The sequence below is a fragment of the Myotis lucifugus genome, unplaced genomic scaffold, assembly GCF_000147115.1.
Source record: "Myotis lucifugus unplaced genomic scaffold, Myoluc2.0 scaffold_1297, whole genome shotgun sequence".
NCBI classification, from domain to species: domain Eukaryota; kingdom Metazoa; phylum Chordata; class Mammalia; order Chiroptera; family Vespertilionidae; genus Myotis; species Myotis lucifugus.
In genome coordinates this window covers 36,679-50,725 of record NW_005872345.1, presented here as the reverse complement: position 1 = coordinate 50,725, position 14,047 = coordinate 36,679, and the positions used below count along the sequence as shown (strand labels likewise).

The 14,047-nt window shown below is 56.4% G+C and overlaps 1 protein-coding gene across 1 annotated transcript in view; it reads left to right on the top strand.

Moving 5' to 3' along the window:
• Positions 1 to 2,528: 2,528 nt before the first annotated feature.
• Positions 2,529 to 14,047, top strand: part of RIPOR2 (RHO family interacting cell polarization regulator 2) — a 30,694-nt gene continuing 19,175 nt past the window's right edge. Inside the window, exons 1-7 of the mRNA XM_023748346.1 lie at positions 2,529 to 2,651; positions 4,563 to 4,718; positions 5,620 to 5,698; positions 6,297 to 6,320; positions 7,318 to 7,371; positions 9,950 to 10,099; positions 11,877 to 11,940. Coding sequence (XP_023604114.1) covers positions 2,551 to 2,651; positions 4,563 to 4,718; positions 5,620 to 5,698; positions 6,297 to 6,320; positions 7,318 to 7,371; positions 9,950 to 10,099; positions 11,877 to 11,940 — 628 coding nt within the window. The 5' untranslated portion in view covers positions 2,529 to 2,550. The remainder of the gene's footprint in view (positions 2,652 to 4,562; positions 4,719 to 5,619; positions 5,699 to 6,296; positions 6,321 to 7,317; positions 7,372 to 9,949; positions 10,100 to 11,876; positions 11,941 to 14,047) is intronic.

Here is a 14,047-nt window from a genome sequence, read left to right as displayed (position 1 = left end):
CCAGGAAACCAAACCATTTGATTTCTCTTTTTCAACATGGTTTTTTTTTTCTTCTCTCCTCCCCTCTCTTTTCTCCCTTTTTAAAAATCCAGTGGGCCAAAATTTTCTTCAGCGTGAGGGGTTACCTAAAAAATTATTAAATATATTAAATTATTTTATTGAAACATTTTATTTGACAGGAAAATATTTAATGAGGGGAGCGTTGTCCGCTGGGGGCGGGCGGAAGGGAGGCCTGGAAGCCCCACACAGGGCTCTCCTCCTCCTCCAGGGCTGGGTGCGGGCGTGGCGTGTTCTGCGTGCCCAGGGCCCCGAGACCCCGCTCTGCTCCCCACCCCACTCCAGCCCACCCACTCCTCTCCTCTCCTGGACCCGCCTCTGCACATTCCTGCTTCAGTTAGGACTGCACCTGAGCCGGGCGTCAGCCTGCCGGGTAGCTAGAGATCCCAGCCTAAACCTCCCAATTCTTTCCTGGTTGATAATGATCATTTCTAAGACCAGAAAGACCAGTGAGCGCCGGAACCACGCACCTGGACACTCCCCGCTGGTCATCCATTCAACACGGAAATAACGGAAAGCCTCTGAAGGTGTTACCCCAACTCTTTTTAGGAACCCCCCAGACATTAGGGGTCCCCACAGGTATTAGGAACCCACAGACAGGAGACCCCATAGACAGGAGACCCCACAGACAGGAAACCCCACAGACAGGAACCCCCACAGACAGGAACCCCCACAGACAGGAGACCCCACAGACAGGAAACCCCACAGACAGGAACTCCCCACAGACAGGAGACCCCACAGACAGGAAACCCCACAGACAGGAACCCCCACAGACAGGAACCCCCACAGACAGGAGACCCCACAGACAGGAAACCCCACAGACAGGAACCCCCACAGACAGGAGACCCCACAGACAGGAAACCCCACAGACAGGAACCCCCACAGACAGGAGACCCCACAGACATTGCTTTGTCCCGGGTTTCTGGCCTGTTGGGGGCGGAGGAAGAGGGTCCGTGTTTTACTGTCTTGCTCAGTTCATGGAACCGGCGCAGAGAGAGGCCTCAGGCTGAACAGCAGGTTTTAGAAGTTGGACTTGAGAAATGGTCACGGGCTGTTTTAACTAGAGCTTTACAGTGTCACCAAGTCGGCGTCATCTTTTTTCCCTTTTCTTTTCTCTGCTGAGCATCAGAATCGCCTGGGGACCCCAAACCAGGTTGAATTCCATGTTCATTCAACCAGAAGGCCCTCGAGCAGGGCCAGGCGTCAGGGCAGAAACGAGGTGACCCACTGCATTAGAGAGAAAACCTTTTTGGTTTAAAAATATATAATTTCTAGCCCAGCCTGCGTGGCTCAGTGTCAGCCTATGAACCAGGAGGTCAGGGTTCAGTTCCCGGTCAGGGCACAGGCCGGGGTTGCAGGCTCCATCCCCAGTGTGGGGCGTGCGGGATGCAGCTGATCCATGATTCTCTCTCATCATGGATGTTTCTCTCTCTCCCCCTCCCTTCCTCTCGCTCTAAATATCAATAAAAACATAGTAAAAAAACAAGGACCCTCCCGGGAGGAAGGGGAGCCCGAGTGTAAGCCCGCTCCTCCCTGAAGGCCCGGGTGCGGGCCCTGCGACCTCGGGTTTTGAAAGCGCGGCAGGGCGGGGCTGAGCACGGGCGTGGCCTCCTGCTGCTGTCGGATGGAGGTGAACATCGTGAAGTTTTCGTGGGTTTTGTGTGTGTGTGTGTGTGTGTAATTTAAAATTTATTTTGAAAAACAAGCTTTAAAAACAAGAGAGTCAGAAGACACCCGTGGTTGGCTGGGACTGGAGTCCCTCCACGGGGGTGCGTGGGAATGTTTGGGCTGATGGGACTGACTCCTGTGCTGACACAACCGACAGACTGAGTGTAAATAACTCAGTTTAAAAAATACACATATTTCATTGATGTCAGAGAGGAAGGGACGGGAAGGGAGAGAGAAACATCCATGATGAGAATCATGGACCGGCTGCCTCCTGCACGCCCCACACTGGGGATTGAGCCTGCAACCCCGTCATGCGCCCTGACCGGGAATCCAACCGTGACCTCCTGGTTCATAGGTCAACGCTCAACCAGCCGAATAACTCAATTTTTTTAAAAAAAGGATTAAAAGGATAAGAGCCAAAAATGTACCCGATGTGAAAAAATACAGAGCTTACGGCTTTCTCTTGGGGAGAGTAAAAAGCTCCTGTGGTGTAGAGAAGGAACCGTAAAGGAGGTTGATTTGGAAGGCGTGGTTGAACCTTGTTTAAAATTATATATCTCCCTGCGGAGACCTAGCCTGATGATTGTGCGGCCTTTGTTTTTGCTGCTGTCCCGGGAGGCCGGCTTTATGTCTCCGCACCTGAGAGCCACCCTCTGGCTCAGGGAGAACTGGGGGGGGCGGGGCCCCAGCCCCCAGGGCTCCTGACTCACCGCCTGACCCCGTGGCCCCGGCCTCGCTGCTGACACGCGTAGGGTTGTCTGCCTGAACCTGCCTGACAGCCGCCTTCTCCGCCTTCCAGGGCTGCCGGCCAGACTCCCCGAGATCATGCTGGTGGGAACCCAGTCCTTCTCGCCCGGAGGGCCCAACGGCATCATTCGGAGCCAGTCGTTCGCGGGGTTCAGCGGCCTGCAGGAGCGGCGGTCCAGGCAAGTCCGCGGGGCTCCCCTGGGGTGCGGCTGAGGAGGAGCTGAGCTTCGGTGCTGTGCACAGCATCTGTGTGCACGCGGCCTCATCAGCGTGCATGCGAGCACGCGCGCACACACACACACATACATGCACACACACATACATGCACACACACATACATGCACACACACACACACGCACACAGGTCTTACTTTCATCTCTGCCTTGGAAAATATGTCAGCCACCCCAATGAAGCACTGTTGTTTCTTTTAAAAAAAATATTTTTAATTGATTTCAGAGAGGAAGGGAGATAGAGAGAGAGAGAGAAATATCAATGGTGAAAATCATGGATCTGCTCCCTCCTGCACGTCCCCTACTGGGGATGAAACCCGAAACCCACCGGGAATCGAACTGTGACCTCCCGGTTCATAGGTGGACGCTCAACCACTGAGCCACGCCGGCCGGGCTGTGACATTTTTTTTCTATCATTCAGCATTTCTCCTGCAGAGCAGGTGGCTGAGATATAGGAAAAGCTGCGAGTGTATGGGGATAGCTCTCCCTACTCCCACCCACCCCTGTTTTTAGGTCTTTTGAGAAATATCACCCAGGAGCCTCCAAGGTTTGAACCGTTTGTCCTCTCTGAGCTACAACAGATTCGGCTTTTCCCAGGCACTCGCCGTTACGGAGCATTTTCTAGAATCTCTTCAGTTTTTATGTCATCCCCACTGAGGGCAGATGTCCTTTCGTGAGGTTTTTCCCCCTTTTTTATTTACTTTGGGGAATACCTAGGTCATACATGTGCCTGTTTGCGGGTGGATATTTGCATGTTTTCGTACAAAACAAGAAAGACTTGTAATTTTCCATTGCAACATCATATGTTGTCCTTTTCTCACTAGTTTGATTTGCTACCTTTTTTTTTCTTTTTCACCTTTTTGACCCCCTTCACTTATTGAGCTCACCACCCACCGCCACCTCTGGCGACCACCAAGCTGTTCTCTGTCTCTCAGCTTGGTGTGTGTGTGTGTGTGTGTGTGTGTGTGTGTGTGTGTGTGTGTGTGTAAATTACACATGTAAGTTAAATCATATGGCATTTGTCTTTCCCTGTCTGACTTCTCTCACTCAGCATAATACTCTCTAGGTCCATCCATATTGTCGCAAAGGGCAAGATTTCACTCTGTTTTATGGTTGAATAATATTCCGTTGTATACATGCCCATCTCCGTGTCTTCATTCATTCATTCACCTGTGGACGCTGGGGTTGTTTCCACATCGTGAGCCCTGTCCATGACACTGCAGGGAACACGGGGTGTGTAAATCATTGTGAGTTAGTGTTTTTGTTTCCTTTGGAGAAATACCCAGACATGAAATTGCTGGATCCTGGCTGCCTCCCTGCCACTCACAGAGACGTTGGGCTTTATGTTAAACCCAAACCTAACGTACTCCGTGAAAACAGAGCTTAAGAAAAACCCGTCAGTCCAGCCCTGTGTGCTGTGCTCTAACACTACACAGCATTAGCCATTTGTCCTGCTTGTGGCGCTTGATCACAAAGGTAGTCATTCACACCCTAGTCTAATTTAGTAGACGTTCATGCCGGACGTTGCTGATGCACATATTTTTTTTAAGTCGGTGTATGTCCTTCTGCCTGTTTCTTATTTCCACCTGGGAGCATGTGTCCTTGGTTTCCTGTGGGGTCCCAGTGACATGATACATTTTCACTCGGCGTGTTGTCACCTGACTGGAGGAAAGCACGGCCCAGCAACGCTTCCAGATTTCAGCAGTTACATCTACTGCCGAGAAACGCAGTGTGTGCTGGCTCAGCGGTGTCCTTCCCCCGAAGACACAGACACAAACCCGAGATGCCTGAGAGGCGTTTTCTCCGTGGAATTCCTTTGGTCGCCGGAGCCACAATTTCTGCTCTTTCTTCTTTCACAGGTGTAACTCCTTCATTGAAAATGCTTCTGCTCTCAAGAAGCCTCAGGCCAAACTGAAGAAGATGCATAACTTAGGGCACAAGAACAGCAGCCCCCCCAAGGAGCCGCAGCCGGCCAGGGTGGAGGAGGTCTACCGGGCCCTGAAAGGCGGACTCGAGTAAGAGCGCCAGCCTCGCCGGGGGCCCACCCTTTCTCGGTCCTAGAGGCTGGGGGGTGGGGGCCAGAGGAAAAACGAGTCTTGCGAGATCATTTTAAAATGTCCGTTTCTGTAGTAAATATCTTATTCTTCTTTTTGAAAAAATACATTTTTACTGATTTCAGAGAGGAAGGGAGAGGGAGAGAGAGATAGAAGCATCAGTGATGAGAGAGAATCATGGATCGGCTGCCTCCTGCACGCCCCACACTGGGGATGGAGCCCGCAACCCAGGCCTGTGCCCTGGCCAGGAATTGAACCCTGACCTCCTGGTTCATAGGTCAATGCTCAACCCCTGAGCCACGCTGGCCGGTGTAGATATTTCATTCTTGCACCGCCATCGAGGAAGCCTTAGGTTAATCCCAAAGGTGGGCCGTTTGTTGGGTTCGAGGTGATGCCCGTGACAGCGAGGAAGGTGAAGTAGCCACGTGTTTAACTGGCCCCGGGGAGTATTGGCTTCCGTGTAGCACTGTGCACAGGAGGCCTGCTTCAGCGCTTGCTGAAGACGGTTCTGGAACCTTCCCGGCTACATTCTCGGCCTCTTTGGCCAGAACACACCTGCCCGCCTGCGTGGGAACGTCGCCCACCCCAGTCAGTGCTGTGGAGCCAGACAGCTCTGCGGCCTCCCCGCCCGCTGGTTTTTCTGTGCCGGCGCGCGGCCTCGTGGGGGTCTCCTCTGACCACCTGGGCGGTCCCGGAGGCAGTGCCAGAGCCTAAGCTGAGCGACTGGGGAGCTGCAGCCCCTCGTCCCCCCGCTGCCTGCAGAGCCAGCTCCGGCCCTGCCCCGCGGAGGGAGGCCAGCAGCCCTGGTCCGTCCGCAGCGGCGGCCGCGAGTTCACAGCGGCGCGTCCTCTTGTGTTCGCAGCGAGTACCTGGAGGTCCACCAGACGGAGCTGGACAAGCTGACGGCGCAGCTGAAGGACATGAGGAGGAACTCCCGCCTGGTAGGTGCCCGCGTCCCCGGGTGCTGACTCGTGGGGGTGATTGTGTGTTTAGGTTTGTTGTTTTTTTGGGGTTGTTTGTTTTTTGTTGTTTTCTGTTTGTTTGTTTGTTTGTTTGTTTTTGGCTAAGTGTCTTCTCCTCCTGGATGGAGGTGGATACAAAGAAGAACCTTCCAGAAAAGCAGACCCACCCTGGCCAGTTTGCTCAATGGTTAGAGTGTCAGCCTGCAGACTGAAGGGTCACGGGTTCGATTCTGGTCAAGGGCCTGAACCTCGGTTGCAGGCTCCGGTCCGGATACGTGCGGGAGGCAGTCAATGGATGTGTCTCTCTCTGTCTCGCCCCCTCCCTTCCTCTCTCTCTAAAAACAATCAATGGAAAAGTATCTTCAGGTGAGGATTAACAAAAACAAAAAGTACTCTTGCTGGGATTTAAAATAACCCAGATTTGTCCTCTTTTAAAGCCAATGTCAGAAAACCCAAAAGAACCTTACGGCTGGTCATTGTCTCCCTGACAATGCAGGCACGCAGACCCATCCCTCTATTAATGTCAGTAGCAGTCTTGCCGAAGATACGTTTTAATTATTTTTATTTTCCATTTCAGGGTGTGCTGTATGACCTGGACAAGGTAAGTGACCGTTCTGCGCTGGGGGGGACATAAGCCCGAGGTCCCCTCTGAGGGACGGCGGGAGCCTAGCGAGCGGCGACTTTTCTAAGCCCGGAAAACCCGTGCCTTAACCTCTGAGTTTGATGAGTAGGTGCTGCGCTCTCCAGACCCAGTGGTACTTTCATGGAAACGCCCCTGCTGTGGGCGTCTCAGTGCTGAGAAGTTTAAGAGGTTCCCAAGCGTTGGGAGGCCCTGCCCCGCCTTCTGTGTAAATACCAGCCACCACCTCTCCCCGAGTCAGAGGGACCTGATCGGAAAGTGCACCGTTACCTTATGCTCCACCAAAGGAACCGCGATCGCAGTGACACGGTTTCCTTTCCCCTGAGAATGGGTGTTCTGCCCCCAGTGACAGGACCCTTCGAAGCCCATTGTCAATGTGGGTCGTTGTAGTCCACGCGCTGCTCTCTCCACGCCTGTGTGCGCGCCCTTCGCGCTGGATCACGGTGGGATCCGCTCGCGGACATCTGAGCAGGTGGTGAGAGGCAGCACGTGCAATAGTATCTGTAACGGACGAGAGGCGGCACGAGACCCGCCGCCACCCTGTCCGACACCCACAGGCGTAGCGATTGGGCGACGCACCTCAAGTTCAGAGACACGGAGTGTGGAGCGAAGGGTGTTCCTCTCCGAGCTGATAAAATGTGCCCGTTGTTGGGGGAACTTGGGTCCGTTCCAAGGTGATGCGTCCCCACAGAAACCCAGTGAGGCCATGACGGCCTCCCAGACGCGAATCACAGAGTCCAGAGGCCGGGCAGCCCATTTCTCAGCGTGTTTGTCCAGGGTAGACGTTTAAATGCCCTTCAGATTCATGCTGGAGACGCTCAGATAGCAGAGACAGGGGAGGAGGACGGAGCGTTGCGCGGGCCTCCCGAGGACGAGAGGGGAGAGGCGGCCGGTCGCAGGCCTGGACCGTCTGCGCTGTGACGACTGTCCTCGCTCACACGTCTCCCTTTCCTTCCAGCAAATTAAAACGATTGAACGGTACATGCGGCGCCTGGAGTTTCACATCAGCAAGGTAACTGCCGCCCGGGCCTTTGCCTGGTTTTCGGTTCCTGGTCAGCCCACCTTTGGCCTGAGCTTGGCCAGTGGTTCAGGGAGGATTTCTTTATTATTGTTGTTATTATTACTGATTTCAGAGAGGAAGGGAGAGGGAGAGAGAGAGACACATCAATGATGAGTGAGAATCATGGATCGGCTGCCTCCCGCGCGCCCCACACTGGGGATGGAGCCCACAACCCGGGCCTGTGCCCTGACTGGGAATCCAACCGTGGCCTCCTGGTTCAGAGGTTGACGCTCAGCCTCTGAGCCCCGCGGCCGGCTGGTCCCCAGCATCCTTTCCTTTCCAGCCCTGTGACGGGCTTACACGGGGCGGCCACCCCTCTGCGGCTCCCACTCATGGCCCCGCGACCGGGGCAGAATGAACCGCGCCCTGTCTGCGAAGCCCGCTCAGCAGGACAGTGACGCCCATGAGGTGCCGGTGGGGCCGGCGAGCTCGGACAGGTTGCTCTGTTTAGTTTGAAGAACAGCAGGAAGGCGGCTCCGGAGGCAGGCGGTGTTCTCCATCTGTCCGTCCCGTGGGTCCCGCGGTCTCGGAGGCCGGGAGTGCTGTCTGCGCAGGTCCCTGCAGGCCGCCAGCAGGCCCGTCTCACGGGGTGAGGCAGCTAATCCGCTCACTTGCTGAGGCACCGCTTGGCTCACAGATGCACGCAAAGCCACCCTTCCTCCTGGAGCGTGACTCCGTCTGGCTCAGAGAGGCTGACACGTAACGAAAACAGAGAACAAACTTCTCTCTAAATCAGCGGTTCTCAACCTTCGGTTCGCGACCCCTTTGGCGGTCGAACGACCCTTTCACAGGGCTCTCCTAAGACCATCCTGCATATCAGATATTTACGTTACAATTCATAACAGTAGCAACATGACAGTTATGAAGGAGCAACGAAAATAATTTTATGGTTGGGTCACAACATGAGGATCTGTATTTAAAGGGCCAGAAGGTTGAGAACCACTGCTCTAAATGCAAAGGAACAGACTGAGCCGCTCAGGCTAACACCGGGCCCGGCGAGCGGGTTACGGTCATAGAGACACCGGTGGGGACGGGTCGAGGGGCGTCTCCGAAGCCCCCAGGGGGATACGCCCAGCTGGCAGCGATGGAGGCGCCGTGCGCGTGTTCCTGCATGTTGATGGCGCACGTCCCGCGTCAGATCGCTCGGGCCAGTCATTTGAAAGTTCGGATTCCCGGCCCAGCCCTGACCCAGTGAACCCACATCTCAGGACCCCCAGGCCCGGGGCCTGGGCTCCCGCATTTACCCCGCTCACCAGGGTGTCTCCGCTTCGCCTTAAAGTGCGGCCACCGCCCCCCATGCCTGTCGCCAGCCCAGAGATGCCGTCAGCAGACAGGCCACCCCTCCAGGCCTTGCCCCCCTCTTTCTTTTTGTTTTAATCCCCACCCGAGGGTGTTTTTCATTGACTCTAAAGAGAAGAGGAGAGAGAGAGAAACATTGATGTGAGAGAGAAACATCGATTGGCTGCCTCCTGTAGGCGCCCCAACTGGGGATTGAACCCACAACCTGGGCATGTGCCCTGACCGGGGATCGAACCCACAAACTTTTGGTGCACAGGACGACGCTCCAACTCACAGAGCCACGCCCCAGGGCCAGGCCCCCCCAGTCACGACCCATCGGCCCCCAGAGTGAGAGACGGTCTGCTCCCCGAGTGGGGCAGCTCCTCTTCGCAGTGGCTGTTGGCCTGAGGGCAGCGTCCCGGTGGTTGTGGAGCCGAGAATTCACAAACACCCTTTGCAGTGAGAAGCCTCGAGTTGCCCTTTAACAATAAGCTCGGCCTGGGCGTGTGACTGTCACCTGTGACGCTCTCTTAACGTAAAATGACGATGGCGCGTACAAGTCTTCACCTTGCCCGGCCGCGGGCCTCAGGGGCTCAGGGGCTGAGCGTCAACCTAAGAACCAGGAGGTCACTGTTCCATTCCCGGCCAGGACACAGGCCCGGGTGCGGGCTCCATCCCCAGTGAGGGGCGTGCAGGAGGCAGCCGGTCCATGATTCTCGCTCATCATTTATGTTTCTCTCTCTCCCTCTCCTTTCTTCTCTGAAATCAATAAAATATATATATACATTTTTTAAAAAAAAACAAAGTCTTCACCTCGGAGGGAAGCTTATAACCACCCCTACTCCTGTGTGCACAGGAGGCGCCGGCATTCATTGCCCCACACCTGTGGCGTGTACAGGGGCCCACACCTGTCGCATGTACAGGTAACCCACACCTGTCCCATGTACAGGTAACCCACACCTGTCCCATGTACAGGTAACCCACACCTGTGGCGTATACAGGGCCCACACCTTCTCCCATGGGCCACCCGCGTGCCATTCCTTTTCACCTTCTGCGCTTGGGAGAGCGGCTCGGAGGACAGTCGGTTTTGACGTGGAAAGGGGCCCTCGTAGCGAAGGCCGCAGTGACGGCCTCCCTCTGAGAGGGTGCCCTTCTCCCGGAGCCCCCGTGAGCTCAGGACCAGCGTGTCCGAACCACGGGCTCAAGCGCCATCGGGACTCAGCGCCCTGGCTTTCCCGCTTGATCCCGGCAGGTGGACGAGCTCTACGAAGCCTACTGCATCCAGAGACGCCTCCAGGACGGCGCCAACAAGATGAAGCAGGCCTTCGCCTCGTCCCCCAACAGCAAGGCCGCCCGGGAGAGCCTGGCCGAGGTGCACCGGAGCCACAAGGAGTACACGGAGGTGGGTGCACCGGCCCGCGGCCACCTGCGGGGACCGCCCAGAGCACGCACGGCGCCCTGCGCCCATCTCACTCTGCTCTTCACACAGGAGTCCTACCCTTTGTCTCTCTTGCTTTTTATTTCTTAATATGTATATTTTTATTGGTTTCAGAGAGGGAAGGAGAGGGAGAGAGAGATAGAAACATCAGTGATGAGAGAGCATCATGGACCGGCTGCCTCCTGCACGCCCCACCCTGGGGATCGAGCCCCCAACCTGGGCATGTGCCCTGATTGGGAATCAATCCATGACCTCCTGGTTTATAGGTCGACACTCAACCACTGAGCCACGCTGGCCGGGCTACATGCCCTGTTTTTTTCCATTTACATGCACCTCCAAAGTCTCCCTGTGCGGTCCCCCCGAGCGTTACCCCGAGAGCTGACAGGCCGTGGTGGGGGTCACCCCACAGTCGGTTGTGGCGAGCCCTCCTGCCTGGCGGCGCTGGCAGTTGGCAATGTCCCTCCTGTCCCTGCAGGAGACAGAGAGGCCGGCTGCCCTGGTTCCTGCCTGTCCCCTGGGCCGAGCACACGATGCAGGGAGGCCTGTGCCCTCGGGGTCACCGGATACCAGTGCGTCCGATGAAATGGCTGAATTATTAAGGCAGCGCTGCTCCCCGTCCCCTGGGGCCTCGTCAGAGGTCAGATTTCCCGGGTGACGTCATCAGCCCGGGAGCGTCTGAGGGACAGTCCCCAGAGGGGCATCTGCCTCAGCCTCGGACGGCGGGACCTCTTGGGTGACACGCAGGGTCACTTTGTGGTTTTGTTTTTGTTTTTGAATATATTTTTATGGATTTCAGAGAGGAAGGGAGAGAGAAAAACATCAGTGATGAGAGAGAAACATGGACCGGCTGCCTCCTGCACGCCCCTCCCTGGGGGTCGAGCCCATGACCCGGGCATGTGCCCTGACCGGGAATCGAACCGTGACCTCCTGGTTCATAGGTCGATGCTCAACCCCTGAGCCACGCCGGTCGGGCTCACACGGATTTCTTAATGGTAACCTCTGTAACACGCGTGTCCCCCGCATAAGCACATGCACACCGTGACCCCAGCTAAGAAAGGTGAGCCATGCTGCAGCATCCCCTCAGACCCCGTGTTTCCACATCCCCCCTATTGGCCCCACAGTGTCTTGTTTTAGTGTCTTTGTCTTTAACGTCAGGATACAACCCAGGTCCATGGAACACCTTCCATCCGGTTGTCTCTTTCGTCTACATCCTATGATATTGCCCTTTTGTGGAATTCAGGCCGGTTCTTATAGGATACCCTGCATTCCAGCCCTGGCCGGTTTGGCTCAGTGGTAGAGCATCAGCCCACGGACTGAAGGGTCCCGGGTTCTGTTCCGGCTTGGTCCCGGCCCTGGCTGGGGCACATGCGGGAGGCAACCCATCGATGTGTCTCCCTCACATCGATGTTTCTCTCTCTGCTCTCTCCCCATCCTTTCCACTCTCTCTAAGAATCAATGGGAAAATAGCCATAAAAATATCTATAAAAATGAAAGAGCATGCCTGCATTTGGGATCGTTGGTTTAGGGTGTAACCTAACTTGTTCTGTGCTCGCAATGTCCCGGACGCGGAGGCTTGCTCCGGCCTGGGTAGAGCTTGCTGTGAGGAACCCTCCGGGCGGCGTGGCTCAGTGGGGACGGGTCGGTGCGCCCTGGGTCCGGCCGTGCGAGCGCCAGGGGCTCTGGGCTGACCGGAAGCTGCCCAGCCCTGACCAGTGCCGTCCCCGCCCCTGTCCCCTCACAGAACATGTGCACCATCGAGGTGGAGCTGGAGAGCCTGCTGGGCGAGTTCTGCATCCGGATGAAAGGTACTCGCGGCCACGCTGTTCCTGTATCCCTGCTCAGCCCTCCCCACCTGTTCATTGAAACCGAATCCTAGCCCTGGCCAGTGTGGCTCAGTGGACAGAGCGTCTGCCTGTGGACTGAAGGGTCCCGGGTTCAATTCTGGTCAAGGGCACGTACCTGGGTTGCAGGCTCCTCCCCGGCCCCGGCCCCGGCCCTGGTCGGGGTGCGTGCAGGAGGCAACCAATCCATGTGTTTCTCTCACATGGATGTTTCTCTCTGTCTCTCCCTCTCCCTCCCACTCTCCCTAGAAATCAATGGGAAAATATCCCCGGGTGAGGATTAATAACAACAAAGAAACTGAGTCCCAGGGCCCTTGGTTCCCAGGACGTCCGGCCACAGTCTGTGGGATCAGGGACGTCCTGAGGCAGCTGAGTGGGCACGACACTGGGTTGCTCCCAGGAGGGGACCTGGGAGCGGGTGGCAGCCAAGGGGCCCGCCCACCCGATCTGCAGCTGCAGGGCTGCTGGGCCGGGGGTGCTGGGCCAGACCTCCCTCCCCTGGGGACCTGGCCACCCTGTCAGCAGCGTCCCGGCCGCCGTGGGCTGCCTGTCAGGGACGGAGACCCCTCTGTGGCCCCCACACCTGCACCCTGTCCCTGCCCCCCTGTCCTCTCTCCTTAGCTTCTCTCGGGGTCTCTCAGGCCTGGGGCCGCTCCCCCTTTTTCTTGTAGATTCATCGAGGTTCTCTTCCCTCATCTCACACAAAACCCCAACGCGCAGCTGGGCAGGCTTCCTGGGGACGCCCCACGGAAATGGCCCCCCTCGATAAGGGAGCCCTCCCGCTGCCAGGAAACCCCCAGCGTTGCCATGAGCGACCTGCTTATCTGTTGTTCATTCTGGGAAAAAGAGCCGCCCAACACACCCATCAACGCGAACTGGGGCTATTTCACAACACGCAGACCCGGCCGCCACTTCCGCCGCCACACCCAGCACACTTTCCCTTCCCCCCAACACAGATGGCTGTGGAGGGGGGAAGAGGGGACAGCAGATGAGACGATGGGCGAAGAACCAGTTTGGCTCAGTGCATAGAGCATTGGCCTGCGGACTGCAGGGTCCCGGGTTCGATTCTGGTCAGGGGCATGGACCTCAGTTGCAGGTCCCCAGCCCTGGTCGGGGTTCATGCAGGAGGCAGCCAGTCGATGTGTTTCTCTCACATCGATATTTCTCTCTGTCTCTCCCTCTCTCCCTTCCACTCTCTCTAAAAATCTATGGAAAAATAACCCAAAAAAACCCAACTTACTGCTGTTGGCCACGCGCGAGGCTGTGTGCATCTGGGCGGCGGGCCCTTGGCCTTGAGTCCCCACAACCTCCTGGAGGAGACGGTGGCTGAGCCAGTGCCGTCTACTTGGTGCAATAGCGACCGCTGGCCCAGCCGCCTGGGGTCAGACCGCCGGAGGCCTGGGGGTGGGAAGGGTGCCCTCACGGCCTGGGAGGAGGCAGGCTCCCCAGTGTCACCTCTGAGTGAGATCGGGAGGCCCGTCTGGCAGGTGAGCAGCCCAGGACAGCGCCCACCCCACAGGGCGGGGCTCAGAAAGGACCTTGAGTGGGTTCTTGACGCCTGGTTCTCCCTGGACGTCAGGGTGGCAGCCCTAGCACGCTGGCGGCTGCTGCCACCTATTGGCCGGTCGTGGCCACGGCGGGTGCTTTGTTAGGCCTCCCTTAACCTTGGGGATGCCTGTTGGTGTACCCAGTCTCATGATTTTTTATTTTTTATTTATTTATTTATCTTTATTTTAGAGAGGAAGGGAGAGGGAGAGATAGAAACATCAATGATGAGCCCTGGCTGGTTTGACTCAGCGGATAGAGCGTTGGCCTGCGGACTGAAGGGTCCCAGGTTCGATCCCGGTCAAGGACACATGCCCGGGTTGCAGGCTCAATCTCCCAGTAGGGGGTGTGCAGGAAGCAGCCAATCAATGATTCTCACCATTGATGTTTCTATCTCTCTCTCTCCCTCTCTGAAATCAATAAAAATACATTCTTTAAATAAAAAATCAATGATGAGAGAGAACCATGGCTCGGCTGCTCTCCTGCACGCCCCCCCACTGGGGATTGAGCCTGCAACCCCAGGAAC